At 45.4% G+C, this 16,808-nt stretch overlaps 1 protein-coding gene across 2 annotated transcripts in view; it reads right to left on the bottom strand.

Moving 5' to 3' along the window:
- Positions 1-16,808, bottom strand: part of LOC142213222 (sodium/calcium exchanger 1-like) — a 51,683-nt gene that overhangs the window by 29,727 nt on the left and 5,148 nt on the right. For both annotated transcript variants that reach the window (XM_075281487.1, XM_075281488.1), the window contains exon 2: positions 3,931-5,684. In XM_075281487.1, the coding sequence (XP_075137588.1) occupies positions 3,931-5,660 (1,730 nt within the window). In that variant the 5' untranslated portion in view covers positions 5,661-5,684. The remainder of the gene's footprint in view (positions 1-3,930; positions 5,685-16,808) is intronic.

Here is a 16,808-nt window from a genome sequence, read left to right as displayed (position 1 = left end):
TGTATGAATTATTTTAGTACAGTGACATCACTAAGTGTATTTGCCGAGGTATTAATGTATGCGGTGGAGAGGTTATAGTCACCCTGGGAACTGGTATCTGAGCTGCACCAATTCTTCTATAACATTGCAATATTACTATTTTCTATAAGTTTAGTTGCTTTTATTGCATTTTTCACTTCTGTCCTTTTTATCTCCTCCATTAATGGGGTGAGGTCACATAAAAGTTTTTGTTCTTCATCCATAGAACAGAGGATAAATAATTGATCATTGGGGTCACGACATGATGGAGCTCCCCCTTCCTAAAGCACCCTCACTCTCACTTAAGCAATTTTTCACATGGCTGATGTAGGTGTTGGATTGATGGGGGAGGGGACTTTTGTCAGATGTCACAACTTTAAATGGGTCTTCCAGGCTACAAATATTGATGATATATCCTAAAGTTAGGTCACAGTAGAGCTGGGTAGACGGCTTTGATCTTCTTTCCGATTGCTCTTGACAGTCTGTGCATCATAAATTTATGACCCCTGCCCTTTGGTGAACTGGAGTAAGAAGATTTGTGATGCACAGCCTTCCACTGTCAGAAAAGAGAACATTACCCTTATAATGGCAAAAAAGCAGTATACAGTCAAGTAGGGAGGCTGTGGCACAAAAGGCGGCATGATTATTATGTCGGGGTGCACATGACCTATATGTAATAGTACCGAAGATTAAAAACAACTTTCCATCCAAAAAAAACAAACCCAACAATAAATTACTTTAGAGAGAATTTCTGCGTTCCGCTATGCCCTGTAAGCTAATTATAGTGCTGGCTAATGGGCTGGATCAGATCTGCAAACATACTTTGTGGCAATGGACAAAGGTCTAATTGCAGTATAAAAAACTTTTATCAGATATGCAAATGAGGTCACCAATGCCCCATGGGCTTTCTTAGCTCGCCCAGTGTTCAGGGTGTCCTCAGTAAATCCTGTCTTGTGCCTCCTCTTTGATTGATGACTCCAACTCGAAAATTCATTCCCCTCCATTGAATGTGGATGTGGCGCGTGTTCACCTCTGATGCCAATGATCACAATACAGACTGTGCATGCACTGACCAAGGATTACAAAAAAAGGGAAAAGATGGCATCAAATTGTTTGGGACATTGGGGGGTATTATAATGTGGGGGGCACATAGGGAACATTATACTATGTGGTGGCCATGATGGGTGGCATTATACTGCGTGTGGGCCACAAAAGGGTATAATATTGTGTAGGGACCACTGAGGGAGCATTATATTGTATGGGGGCACCAAGGAAGCATTATACTGTGGGGGGGGGCAATGGTAGGGGGCATTAAGAGGACATTATATTGTGTGGGAATACTAAGGAAGGCATTGTAATATGTGGGGGCCACAAGGGGACATTATACTGTTGGTGAAACAAATGGGGACATTATACTGTGTGGGCACTAAGGAGCATCATACTGTGTATGGGAATTACACTGTGTAAGGGCACTAAAGGGGTATTATATCGCACTAAAGGGCTGTTATAATGTGTCAATAGGAGTCTTCTTTTTGTGTTACACAAAGGAGGACACTATTACTCTATGGGGGCACAAAGGAACTGGGTCATGGTCAGCAGTTAGAGGTGTGATGTACCATACGTACATACATTTACTCAGATTTTGTCCCTCTTGGGAGGTATGAAGATCAAGGGGATGGCCTAAGGCAGTGCCTTAGCACTTGTTGAGTTTGGGACCACCCACTGGGCACTTGTGGGCAAACCCTGATAAAACTTTAAAAGTATGTTTGCACATTGAATTCAGTCTACTATACAAAGCTGTATTAAGGGGAAGAAAGGATCGGACATATACCATTTAAAGGGGCGCTCCACTGCTGTCGTTAGCTAGCATGCCTTTGAATTAAACAAGTAGGCCTCTGTGAGATATGTGTTATGTAGGGGGGCAGGAAGCACTTATGTATCAATAGCCCCTTTAATTAAATTATTTAATCCCTTTAATTAGAGCCGTAGACTGAAAGGAAGAGCTGGATTCCAGGAACAGGCTTGTGGAGTGAGCATGCTCGGCATTAACGTACATTTGTGCGGCTCAATTAACCATTTTATAGAGTAATCCGTTTTCTCATTTACAGCAGACAGCTAAGTGTGTCTTCATATTTGACATTTATGATGGCGCTATTCCCCTGCCCTCCTCCCTTCCCGCTTTCGGATTGTTGTGTCTTATGTTCCAGCAGACCTTCATATGCCGGGCTGCCTGAAGCATTGCTCTGGGTTCATGAATGCCCTCATTGCACATTCTGTTTGGGAGATCTCATTAACTGCATTGGTTTGTAGCATTGTATTCGTGTATGAAGGCTACAAATCCATCTAGAATGGCATACAATTAACATTATCTCGCTCGGCACAATACCCTCAATATGGGAAGGTTCGTTCAGCACCTCCATTACCTAAATATTATCAGACCTGACCGCATACAGCTACAAATTGCCTTGCATCTGTTCACTTACTAAAAGCTCCCAGGGGTCTCCCACTTCTGATGTCATTTCTGCAACTTTCTAGATCGTGGCACTTAACCCGACCAGCATTGAAAAGATATTTGTTATCACTTATGTGCAGATCAGCATCTGGTATTGATGTGTTAGGGTATGTTCACACAGTGCCAAATCTGATGACAATCTGCATCCCGTGCATGTGAATGAGATTTCGACAGCTTCATTTGCATGTCATAGAACATTTCCATATAGTAAATCAATGTGCAAGCTTAAAGAGAACCTGTCAAGTTTATTTCGGACACTTAGCTACACACAGCTCAGCTTCAATGCGCATGCGCAAGACCTCAGGTACAGGTACATGCGCAGTAAAGCTGAGGGTATGTTTACACAGGGTTTTTTGGACCAGATTTTGACGCAGTGGTTGCCTCAGAGTCCTGGCCAAAAAACGGCTAGCCGCAACTGGATGCCGATGCAGTGCGTTTTCGCAACGTGGGGCTTCACCCAGAAAAATATTTCTATGGCCATGCCGATTTTTTCTGATATGACCAGAACCAGAACATTAAGTGCCCATGTCACAAATAATATGACCCAACAGATGCAGGAATTCCAACAGGCCACAGACTCATCTGAGATGTCAGGAGGTCACCTCTTTTTGCAGGTGAGTTTTCGGGACAGTTGCCGCTAAGTATATGCAGCTAAATAATGGCTGCTGTGGTCATGTGACATACTAATGGCTTTGCAGTCCAATAATGGGAGCCTTGATGCCAATAGTATGGTAAGAGACCTCTGTGACCATGTAGTGGCTGCCGTAGGTATATACTGTCTGCAGGTACACAGGGACCAGAAGGGTCAGCCCAGGCCCAGCGCCAAGGAGAAGATAGTACTGACTCTATTTTATGCCATTTGCATCTAGCTTTAGATTTTTATTTTTTTTTTAGTAAATGTAATCCATTCAATAGGTATTAGCTCAGGACAGGAAAATGGGATTACTTAGGTCCAGACCAGGCCGTGCCTTAAAACTGCCAGTCCCCTTCCCCTATTGATGCTGCAGTCACGATTGACTGCACATCACAAGGGTTAAAGCTGCATCCCTAGCTGTTTGCGCATGGCCCAATTCCCCCTTGCAGGTGGTTACGATGCCGTAATCTATGATGCTGAGCATTAAGGCTCTGAGGTTAGTACAGCACATTTATGGTGGAGGGCGCACAAAAAGGGTTATATGCTGATACTGCTAAATGGATAGATTTTCTCTTATGCCAGTAAAAGCATTTTCAATCACTCTTCCACCACAGCTAGTCCGCTAGAGTATAAAACATTGACCTTATCTATATTTTATGAAAACTGTTAGGAATCTGACAACTACGATTTTTGCTCTAAGCACTTGCGTTAAGAAAAAGCAGAATATCGGTTCAGACTGCATAAAATATAGAAATGCAATACTCACGTGGTCTCGTCATTTTGGAACTCCACTTTCCCAGCCACTTCCAGGTAGTCTTCTCCAGCCTTGGCGCTACCTTCACTAGTCCTATACGGTATTACTACTTTTCCTCTCGCACCCGACCCTCTTACTACTTTTGCCCGCATAGTGCCTACACTTTCGCTAACTCTCATGCTGCCGGACTCAAAGCTAAAGATGCCTGCATGGTCATCGTCAAATATAGTCACTGTGGCTCTCCTCCCTGTCCCCAGCCTTACACGCCCAGGTCCATCTCTCACTCCTCGTGCCCTACGCGGGTTGCTTAGTTGTACATAGAAATGTTCATCTTCTTCAAACACATCATCATCGATGATGCCGAGTCGAATCTCCTTTTTGTTTTCTCCAGGCTGGAAAATAAGAGTTCCTTCTGACAGCTCATAGTCTGAGCCAGCATTGGCTGTTCCATCCTCAGTCCTAAAGTCTACCTGGACTGTCCCTTCACCCTCTGATCTCTTACACAATACCCACACACTAACCGTTCCACAATTTTCAAAGCATTGGTAGTGCGTGTGCTCAAATTCTAGTTCTGTCCAGGGATCCTCTTCCTCTCCTCTACCTCCCCCCTCTCCCTCTCTGTTCCCGCCATCTGTCAAAGCCCTTCTTGCCTGATCTGCCGCATGTTTCTTTAGTACATTCCCAGCCCCAATCATCATCCTAGTGGCCTGGATCCGATAAAATGCTCGGCTTTTTTGCTGTTGCACAAGTGCCTGGTAATTTGCTAGCTCCATCAGTTGTTCCATGTCTTTTCCCGGATATCGTTGACGCATGTCTTTAAACACTCTGGCCATATCTCTTCGTTCTTCTTCCTCTTCTTCTTCAAAATCTACGCCTCTTTCACCACCAGCCATCCTCATTTCCCCAACGTCCTCTTGTCCACCCGCATCTTCTGCACCAACCAAAACACCCCGACTTTTGCCAGCTCTATACTTTGCTCGGCCTTCCCTTCGCCCTGAGTAACGGTAAAATAACAAACGTCTGTCTGCCAACCAGGCCTGTAGAACACACATGGGGAAAAAGAAGAACGTCAGTAGAGCTTCCCACACTTCTACTTCTCCAGGAGAGGACCAGGACAAAATCAGGAAAAGCCAAACATAAGCAAAGACACTCCAAAATGCAGTTACTGCAAAGACACGTGGGTGCCGGATACGGCGAGTTTCACCATCAGGGACTACCACGACGCAAATGCCAATAATTACAAACATGTTGAAAGCAGCCGAGCCAACGATAGTGCTGGGTCCCATGTCTCCGGCTTCAAAGCCTCGTCCGACTACCTCAATAATGGATAGCAAAATCTCTGGAGCTGATGACCCCAATGCCATCAATGTAAGGTTCGAGACTGTTTCATTCCAGAGGCGAACACTTGTCACTGTTACCTCTCCATTTGGCCTTCGTATTGTAATTCGTCGCTCTTGTGATGTGATGACCTCAATAGATGCCATGAAGCGGTCAGCTATGATGGACATTCCCAAGAACATGTAGACAAGTGCCACAAAGTAGACAATGGCCCTTGCTGCCCGATCCCCAGTGGATGGAGGATGTGGTAGCCATGCAGGCAGTAGGACGCCATCTGTGCACACTTCATTTTGGCTTGGTCCACATGTAGAAACGTTTGGAGCAGGTGTAGAAGCACCAAGGATTGAAGGGAAGAGCAGCAGGGAAAATAGGGATAAATACATGGTGGAGAAAGAAGGGAACATAGGGTCAAGGGAAAACTGGATCACCTAAAAAGAAACAAAAATATTGGTTATAGCAAGTGGCCAACTAGTCTATCTATCTATCTATCTATCTATCTATCTATCTATCTATCTATCTATCTATCTATCTATCTATCTATCTATCCTATACAATGACTAGCTACAGAGCTTTAAAACTACCCTAGATCATGAATTTGCAGACTTTCTGGGATAATCTGTAACTTTTTGGATAAGGCTTTGTAAATTTCGTCATGTGCCAGCCGACAAATAGGGTGTGTATTAGCTCCCCCAAGTAAGAGGTTCCACTTGGTTAAGGGCAGGGCTGGATAGACTGGGGACAGGTCCAGGGCAAAGCAGAGGAACGTCTTAACAAAGTTTTCTGGGCCCCAGACTTCAAAGGATAGATCATCAGGATGGGTCTTAAATATAAAAAATGCCTGGGGGGTCCTGGAAACCCTCCTAAAATATTCCTATTTTACCAACTTCAAAGTATGTAGTATCTGTAGGTGCTGTATACAGAATCTCCAGTGTATCCTACACTATAAAACTTCACACTGCTTGTAAACCATTCAGAAGCAAGAGGTAGATTCGGGCAATGTGAAGCTTCATCACATAGGAATACACTGAGATTCTGCAGTGAGGTTTCGGGGGCAGAAGTTTTTTTGTCATTGATCTATCACTTGTTGCCTTTCAATAACAGTAAGTGCAATGTGATAAGACTCTGCCCCGTTGATCTCATGTAGTCTGTATTAGGGGAAACATATCATTGGGGTCAGTAGCAGCAGCACATAAATAGCACATCAATACACAAGGTATATACAACATCCTCTACATTACTCTTTAAAGGGCTTGTCCCATTAAAGACACTTATCCCCTATCCACAGTGATAAGGAAAATGGTGAACTGAAAGTCCTGCAAAGGCTGAGGTGTCCATCTTTCTCAGATTCATCTAAAATCACCAATAAAAAATTCTGCCAGCCTGACTTTTACGTCTACCGACTTCAATTAAAAAGAATGACTACCCAATGGACACCATCTGGACCCCATTATAGTAAATGCGATCCCTTGGGTTCCATTGGTGTCTGCTATTTTTACAGTCCGCTCCAATGTTCTTCAGGTCCCCCGATTGACCTGAAGAACAGAAGCCCGGCCACTAGTGTGAAACCCGGCCACTAGTAGCGCCACGCCTCCTTGTCAATGAAGCACCAGTGACAGCCCCGTAGCATGGAATGGAGCACCGATCATTCATGTGTGCTGATGCTTCATTCACAGGAAGCTTTGGGGGCGACTTTCAGTTTCCTGAACGTGATTGGACCCCCAGCACTGTGACACTTATCCCCTATCATGTGGATAGGGGATCAAGTGTCTCTAATTCCATGACCCCTTTAATAATAATACCCCATACTTCACTATATAGGAAAATCTTTCTTATGCCAGAGTTCTTCTTTAAAGATCACGTGTCTCTTGGGGTATCCATAACCATTACCATACATGTATTACAGTCGGACAGTTGAGATCCCCTTTTCCTTCCCCTCTTGATCACATTGACACATGCTTGAAGCCGGCAATAAGAGGAAAGCCGTACACCGTTAATTGTCGCTGACATTTTATACTGTGTACAATCCCTGACAAAGGGATGGATAAATATTGCACTTCTTACATTTACTGAGTGGGGTACATGCTGAATAATGCATATGTGAGTCTACGTATGGACAGGTTGTTCTCGAGGAGATCGACACAGGCCAGGTTATAACAATGACAGATGGAGAAAATCCCTCATCTCTGAGCGGCAATATATCTGACATCTTATTCCCGGCAATGACATACTGGTGGAGTCCCCTAAGAGCAGTTACTGTGTGTATGTGGAATAGTACAGGTGATTTTACAGATGCATGTATTAGGATTCTGCTACGGCTTTCATGGTGTGAAACGTAAGCTGCATGGCAAGAAATAATCCTCCATTCTGAACCTTTACACTTTATTCACTGCTTGTATTAACATATTGTGAATCAGAGCACCCTGGCAGAGATCCACCAAAACCAATGTGACGTAAGAGAACATAAGGATATATAGAATATCCTAATGTAACCTACTCTATTTTTGGCTGTTATGCTGCAAACACCACGTCACTTTTATATTTGTAGATAAAGCGATACAAAGTTCATGACATAGGCAGAGCCACGAGCGCTCTATATTTTTGGTCCACAAGGCCAACCAATTTAATTTTCTCGCCATCATCAGCTCAGCCGGAGCCTTCCCGCATTACAAGTGAAGCCCACACAGGTCAATACTTCCCAATGCATCTAAATAAATCACTTCATTAACCTCTATTTTACTAAAGTTGTTCGTACCCACTCTCTAAAAGCACTTTATCAAAATTCAGCCGATTGCCCACGGTGCCTAAGAGAGTCCGTCGCCTTTTTCGTCTCTATGAAATGAACCTGTACACTGTCCAAGTTCTATAAGCAATGCTATCAGCTTCAAGAATTTTGCAAGAGTGAATTCTTGATAGTAACAGTTACGGGCGCTGAAGCGATATCTCAAATACTTGAAAGCAGCGCCGCACCTCTCATGAGGCGACCTGAAGCGACCGCTTCAGGTGGTGCTATGCCAGGTCCCCGGGGGAGGCGGCATTTTTGCTGACCTAAGCCAATGCAGAACAAGCTGTCCTGGACTGGCTTAGCGTCACTGTCTCAGCAGCCCAGCACGGGAAGCGAGCGGTGGATTGGGGAGGCCCTGTAGATGCAGCGCTGCTCCAGCGGCCTCCCCTTAGCAGAGAGCAGGTCCTCTCCCTGCCTGCTCTCTGCCTGCTAATGCTGCCCCGTCCACCCCGCCCGCTCCGCCCCCTCCACTCCGCCCCCTCCTCGGGGTGGGGGGGGAGGGCTTTCTGTCGTCTGCTTCAGGCAGCAAAAAAGCTAGGTTCACCCCTGCTTGAAAGGGGTACAGCTTTAGGGCCCGTTCACACGGGCACAGAGGGGGCGGATTATGGCGCGTAATCCACGTCATAATCCGCCCCCTCACAATGGTGGTCTATGGAGAACACCAGGCTGCTTTTTTCCGTGAGCGGCAACATGCAAAAAAAAGGAAGCAGCCTGCCCTTTCTTCAGGTGGATTCCGCAGCTCATTGAGCCGCGGTATCCGCCTGGCGGGAGAAACCTCCAGAGTCGGCGCATTCATCTGAGCCAACCCCGGAGGGGGAAGCCGCGACAGTCGTGGCAGACAGGTTTTGACCCGAGAGTGACGCGGTTCTCCACGTCATTCTCGGTGCCAAAATCTGCCCCACCGCCGCCCGTGCGAATTTAGCCTTAGTATTCACATCTGCAGTTATCAAGAATACGGTGAGTGAGCAGCGCAGCAGCAACATGTAAACAATACTGGGACAGATCACATGCTCTGCAATGGACCCCACACAGTATTACGTGCTACACAGTGGACCCCATACAGTATTATGTGCTCCACAGTGGACCTCACACAGTATTACGTGCTACACAGTGGACCCCATACAGAATGATGTGCTCCACAGTGGACCCCACACAGTATTACGTGCTGCACAGTGGACCTCACACAGTATTACATGCTCCACAATGGTCCCCAAACAGTATTACATGCTGCATAGTAGCCACAAACAGTATTATGTGCTCCACAATGGTCCCCAAACAGTATTACATGCTGCATAGTGGCCACAAACAGTATTACGTGCTCCACAGTGGACCTCACACAGTATTACATGCTCCACAATGGTCCCCAAACAGTATTATGTGCTCCACAATGGTCCCCAAACAGTATTACGGGTGCTACAATGGTCCCCAAACAGTATTATGTGCTCCACAATGGTCCCCAAACAGTATTACGGGCGCTACAATGGTCCCCAAACAGTATTACGTGCTGCATAGTGGCCACAAACAGTGTTATGTGCTCCACAGTGGCTTACAGGACAGGTGAGTCTAAGTATTTTTAATTTTTTTTACACCTCTCCTGGGCTAGCATTTAATGGAAAGGGGCCCAGCCCAGTCACAATTAACAATATGTATAGTGGTTAGGGAACAAGGCTTTCTCCGACCACTAGGGTCAGGGCCCCGGCCATTTCCAGCTGGCTGTGTGCTTCATACCCGGCCGGGCGACCCTGCGACCACCATCATTACGCCACTGGCCTAATAAGCTTTTGGTTACAGTCCATGCACTATATAAAGATTCATTCACCTGAAAAGTGCCATTACAGTGCTGCCCCCTACTAGGCCACAGAAGTCATAGCCACGGAGTAGTGTTATCCTGGGCCTCTTGGCAGTCAGTATGATGTCATTTTACAGTGCTGACTGCCCCTCTCAAGGACCGGATAAAATATAAGATTTTGGGGTTAAACCATAGATTTATTGAAGCTCTCTAAAAGCAAAACTGCCTTAGTTGCCCATAGCAACCAATCACAGCGCAGCTTTCATTTTTCAGGAGCAGAATACAAAATGAAAGCTGATCTGTGATTGGTTGCTATGGGCAACTAAGACAATTGTTCTTTTTGCCCATCTTAATAAACCTGCCCCAGTGGTTACAGATCTCACTGTCGCCCCCTACCTGCATTGCATATAAAATAAAAGTTGCAACTCTGTGACCAAATGTACTTACATTCAAACGATGTAGGGAGAGCGACACTGCGATCTTTGGCTGAGTGACCTGTTTTCTGGACAGCCTTTATACTAACTATACCTTTATGTCTGTAGGCTCCATGACACATTGCTTATAACTTCCACATTTACATTTAGTAGGAGGGGCTTACGTATATGGACCCGCCCACTATGTAAGGAATGGCAATTAAAACGCGGCTGACTTAGTTAATAGGCATTGAGTCATGCGGATGGCAGCCATGTAATGCTACAATATGGAAAATAGGCGCTAAGCGGAAGCACAAATCCTATACCTGTGAAAGCGACATATTTAACCCCTTGGCGACATCTGCTATACATGGTGGAGCTGAGCCTGTGCCATAAAAAGCTGATGCCCGTCGCTAATAGTCACGCACGGTGTTACTGCAGCTGTTTTACCACTTAGGGTCTGTTCACATGGTAGAATTTCACGCTAAATTCTACCAAATTCTTTTCAATGGAAGGCAAAGATTCACACAGGATGCTAAAAAAATAAGCGCCCTGTTTGATCCTGCCGCGGAATCCATGGCAGATCAGGCCCATTCATCTGAGCTGTGGCTTTCCATTGCGGGATGCCAGGGGGGCAGAAATGGAAATTTGAGGCGCATTTGGCCAGGCCATGATTGAACTTTACATAACATTCGTGTGCGACTCCCCCGCACCTCCACAGCTGTATTCAACAATCTCATGGGTCCACGAGAACACACTGTCATGTGTATGGGGACGTAGAAATGAAGGGGTGAAAACACAAATAGCACACTGATAATACACACAGTCATGTGCATGAGCCCATAGAGACCACGCCGCTATCTTCAAACCAGTTAGTACCCCCATAACGTAACAGGTTGCTGGATTGGTGTAAATTTCAGGTATAACACGTTATAGTAATTCTGTTTGAGACCAGGTTCACATCTGCATTTGTGGAGTCCACTTGCGGACCCCTGAACAGAAACCTATACGCATAAGGAAACCCACAGACCCCATAGACTGCAATGGGGTCCATGTGGTTTCCGGATGACACATGCGGAAAGAAAAGTGCTGCTTTCAGGACTTTTCTCTCCACATGTTTCATGTGGAAACCACATGGACTCCATTAGAGTCTATGGGATCTGCGAGTTTCCTTAGGTAACCACTTTTTTATGCGTATAGGTTTCTGTTCGGGAGGTCTACAAGTGGAATGGAAACCGAACGCAGATGTGAACTGGACCACACCGATACATCCCCACCCCAGCTTACCTTCATCCTCCGCCCTGCTCTGCCCACTTTTCTTAACAGTAGCCAACAAGACACAAAATGGACCAAATGGGGCATTTTTGGCACAGTTTTTGGTAACTGATATGACAAGTTTAGTAAATTCCCTCCTAATATTTCATAGGAGTTGGCTGTGTTCTCCACTTATATAGTGTGTACCCGAAATCTAGATGGAGCCTATCATGATGACTAGTTATTCCAGTCTTTTAACTTGCGTTACTTTATCTACTTTTACCATTCCATAGAGCGCCATGTTGGGTAGGAGTATTCCCACTTAGTATGCGGATATCATCCCTCTGCATAGGGAACCTGGGTGGTCGCTTCACATAAGGATTGTATAATATATTCTGCCTGCATACAAGCCCAAACACACTGGGGTATTGTACAGAAATGTTCAGACACTTTCCTAGACTTGGGTACCATACAGAATTCAGTCTTGGCTCTTGAGTCTGTTCCTGAAATGTGAAGACATCACTATGTCTATCTTGAAATCTAGGATTCTATAATATATGTATAATACATTTGCTTTTATTGTGCTTGTTGGCAATTCATCCATGTACTTTAGAAGGTTATATTCAATCCCGGGTAAAATTAACACATAAAGTGAAGTTATAGCATCGCTTTCAGCTAACCTACTCTAAAGCATTAGAGCAATGTATAAAGAGTAATTCTCTAATGTTGCTATGAACAGAATCTCTCCCTTTGCAAACCGGGGGAATGGAGTAATAAAGATGTGGAGTTGCTAGGAATTCTAATTCCCCTCTGCGGCTCCGTGAATCCATTACTGGTTTGAGATAGATCTTCAGAATACAGACTTTCATGTAGTCAGCTGACAAGGAAACTACCATGGATTCAAAGAGGTTTGTGAAGTCCATGAGCTCACACCATCATCCATTTTCAAGGAACTGAGATGGGAAGATTTATATAGAACCCATTGGCACCCATTAGGATTTCCATCATTAGGAGTCTCCATTGGACTAGTGCTTGTAATACAATGGTAGTCTACAAGAATCTCACAATCACACCCCTTATCTGCTCCTGCCTGATGCCGCCCTCCTGAGTCTAAATAGTATATCAGGCACCAAAACTAACAGCACTGATTGCTCAGGAATGGTGGGGGCTAGAGGAAAAATTGCTGGAATCAGCGGAGTGGTGGCTATTAAATGGTGCAGAGGGGATAAAAGACCCTCGGAAATGCCGAGATTTGCCCGCGGTGGAAACAGCACGGGAAAAATCGTGGCGTTTTACAGTAACTGCAAAGTGGATGGGATTCTTGCGAATCCCATGCCCACTTTGCGATAATAACCATTGCAGTTTTGGAAATCGCAGCATGTCAATTATATCTACGGAAATGCCAGCGGTTTCTCCGTAGATGTAATTGTAACAGAAAGTCCACGGAGGAAAAATCTGCAAACTTTCTGATTAAAGCTCTGCAGTAAAAACCATGATGCGTTATCGCCGTGGTGTTTCCCGCAGTGCTTTATAGCTGCGGGTCGTCCCATGGGGCCTTAGGGCGGGTTCACACCAGCGCACGATCTCCGTTTTGCAGGTTTCTGTTTCCAGCCCGAGAAACTGGACAGGAGAGTAAACTGGCAGGCAGTTTTCAAACCCTCAGCGAAAGCGATTTTTTTTTAGTCGGACATGCAGGATTTTGTGTCCGGTTAAAAAAAAAAAAAAAGATTTCGCCGCAGAGAGCAGAAGACGCTCACGGGCACTCACCGGCGGACACTGAATGCTGGTTTCCGTCTTCTGCCGACAGAAAACGGAAACCTGCATAATGGAGATCGGGCGCTGGTGTGAACCCGCCCTTAGCCTAAAAGAGGTTTTCCAGCCAGGACTTATTTATTGACGACTTATTCTTGGCAGCCCCACTTCACAAACATTACACTCACTATGCACATAGTCTGTTTGCAGTTTAATCCTATTTAATTGAATGAGGTTGAGTTGCAGTACCAAGCACAGCCACTAAACAATGAAGGGCGCTCTTCTTCCTAATCTGTGGAGAGATCTCAGCACTAACACAAAGGCTGAAAACTCTTCAAATGAGTACGTGTGGGCTTAACTTTAACCGTTTTCTGACATCCCGCATTATAGTACGTATGGTACATATAAGAGCTGAGCAGCCGCCATATTCTGCACCATTTTTCTGATGGTGCTGCTATTTTGCCGTGGATCAGAATGAGATCCGGGAGTGACGATCCATCAGGCTCCCATGCGTATCTCCTGAATATTTCTAGTATAGGTGGCGCTAGAGCACTGTATTAGTAACCAGACACCCTGTGTTGCAAAAAAAGTCAAAAAAAAAATAAACAAACCCCCCTCCATTTTTTTAGTTTCTCCTCCATTAAAAATTTGATTAAAAATTGAACAAAACAACAGACCTTCCCCAAAATGACATAAATAAAAAGTATATCTGGCCTCACGAAAAAAAAAGACACCTTATATAGCCCATTAACGGAAATATAAAGAAGTTACAGGTGTCAGAATATGGTACTTGGTATCTCCGTAATCGCATCAAACCCTGGAATACAGATGATGTCAATTTAGCTGCAGTGAGTACCGTAAAAACGAAACCTGCAAGAAAGTCACTTAAATGCAATTGTTCTCTAATTCCGCCCCATCATGATTTTTTTTTCCAGCTTCCCATTAGATCGTATGGAATATTAATGGCACCATACTAATTCGTGATGAAATTTTTTTTACTACAAAATTAACCCCTTGTATGGGTCTGTGGTAAAGAAAAAAACCCAAAACTATGGCTATGGGGGGAAGGGGGGGGGACGACGGTGAGTAATAATCGAAAATCAAAATTCAAAAATTGGTGTGCCGCAAGGGGTTAAAGTAATAGTCATGGGGTTAAACATAACTATTCTCTGTTCCTCCTGCTTGGCTGCTCCTTTTAAAGGAGTTTTTCTGAGAGGATTTGGACGCAGAGTCCGCCTCAAAATCTGGCTCCAAAAACGGCTTCCATTGACTTCAACGGGAGCCGCTCGCTTCTTTTTTCCGCTAGCTAGTAGCAGAAAAAAGAAGCGAGCTGCCCTATCTTGCCGCGGATTCAGCAGCTGTCTCAGTCACGGCATCCGTGGCACAAAGCTTCCTCCTGATTAGGCCCATTCTTCAGGCCTAATCCGGAGTGGAATACCACGATGGGATGCTGTTGCACTGCATCAGAAACCCGTCGCAGCTAGCCATGTGGAAGTGTTCACATGGCGGAATGCATATTCCGCCGTGTGATCATACCCTATGGCAGACCTGGGCAATGACCGGCCCGCGGGCCACATCCGGCCCTCTGACTGCTTCTATGCGGCCGCATAGCTAGTGGAAGTTTTTTCAAGGACCTGTGATGATGTCATCACAGCCTATCACCAGGATAGGCTATGACTCGTTAGTGGGCGGAGCCACACGGGACTGTGTGCTTTCTGCAAGCTTCCGGCAATGGGGGCTGCTGGATGATAAAGAGAGAAGAGACAGCATGTGTGAGCAAGAGGGGGGATTAGGGGCAGATGTAAGGAGGCAGTTACACTGAATGCACATGGAGAGGGAACATTAAACTGGGGCAGCTGGAGGAGGATATTAAACCATGGGGGGTAGCTAGAGGGGGACATGTCTGCCTCTAGTTGCCACCAGTTTAATGTCCCCCTCCAGCTGCCCCAGTTTAATGTCCCCTCCAGTTTCTCCCAGTTTATACTGGGGCACCAGGAGAGGGACTTAATACTGTGGGACATTTGGAGGGAAACGTTATAATGTTAGGGTGACTGTAGGAGGATTTTACTTTGTGGGGCACATGGAAAAATGATTGAGAATGGGCGGAGTCAGCAGAGAAGTGGGTGGAGCTAAATTTGCCGCTGCGCGCATGGCCCTCTAGAACCGTTACAATTTTTCATTTGGCCCCATGGGAAAATTAATTGCCCACCCCTGCCCTAAGGGGTTGTCCAAGTTTCATCAAGGAGACTTGGGGAAGGTGAAAAATAAAAATAACAATCCACACTTGTTTGTCCCCGATCCTCCAGAGTGCCCCATCGTGCTCCAGTTCAGCGACACCTCCACAGTCCTTGCATTAGCATCCTAAGGAAAGGAAGGTGACATATGAGAGTGGCGTCCCATGTCCTTTCCGATTGACCTCAGTGGTCACACGCAGCGAGCAATATGCCCCAAGGAGCTGCTGGACGGGTGAGTATGGTTCTTTTTTCACCTTCCTCATCTTTCTTGCCGAAAATTGTAATTCTTGGACAACCCCTTTAGCTTTAGTTGTTATTACAGCTTAGGCACCATGACTAGCGGTAGTCTGAGCCACGCCCACTGCCTAATAATTGCCGCAGCTCTGTCTCTTCTGATTGGCTGCTGAGTATAAACGCAAGTCCATCACAAGCTCACGAGGAAGTCAGCGCTCGGAGAGATGATTTCCATGACAACAAGGGCAGTATGGATTACATTAAGAAGGAGAAATATATATTCAGGTGATAGCTGAGCGTATACGGAGGGGAAGGAGCCGTAACAAGGGACACTGTCAGCATAATAGGGGCTCTACTTATGACACCTGTCTTCTGAAAATATCATCTAACAGGATTGGATCTCATCACTGGATAGGTTATCCTACTCCGACTGTATCCTCTACCAAGTGCCGAAACACCTAAGTAAGGAGCTATCAGTGATCGGAAATACAGTAGAGTCTTGTTAATGCTCCCTTACTCATATTACTCCACAAGAGATTAGCGTAAATGGCGTATATTAGAGATCCCTCGTAAATGGAGTCATCTAACTTATTAGTTAAAGTGGTTCCAATTAGAAGCAGCACTTAAGCGCCATCAGGCGACTTTAACGCTGCACATTCCGTGAATGTGACAGATGTGGCCCGTTACATCAAATACTTTTGACAGGTGAGCAAGTGGAAGACACAATGGCGTGCTGCGCTACTGATCTATCCGAAATTTGGTCAAAGACATCTTAAAAAGAATAGCCGTAAAGCGACAACGCTGTGACCCGAAACCAGGGGTGATGTTTTTTTCTTACTACAACATTGTCTTAACAGTTTCTCTTCTTTTGGCTTCGACACTTCATGTGACTTTTTCTAGAAAAACATTCAGCGCGAGCGAGCGATTAAGCTCTATGTGACACGGGGAGCTGAGATAACATTGAGTCCTGCGGAGAAGGTTTTCACACCAGTCCTTTCTCTACTCTTCCCAGATGCTGCAAGATTTCGAAAAGCTGCTTTTTCCTTTTGCTGCATCCATGTCAGTTCACAGCGGTTCCCCATTCATTTGTATGG

The sequence above is a fragment of the Leptodactylus fuscus genome, chromosome 7 (assembly GCF_031893055.1).
Source record: "Leptodactylus fuscus isolate aLepFus1 chromosome 7, aLepFus1.hap2, whole genome shotgun sequence".
NCBI classification, from domain to species: Eukaryota; Metazoa; Chordata; class Amphibia; order Anura; family Leptodactylidae; genus Leptodactylus; species Leptodactylus fuscus.
This window is presented reverse-complemented; position numbering and strand designations above follow the sequence as displayed.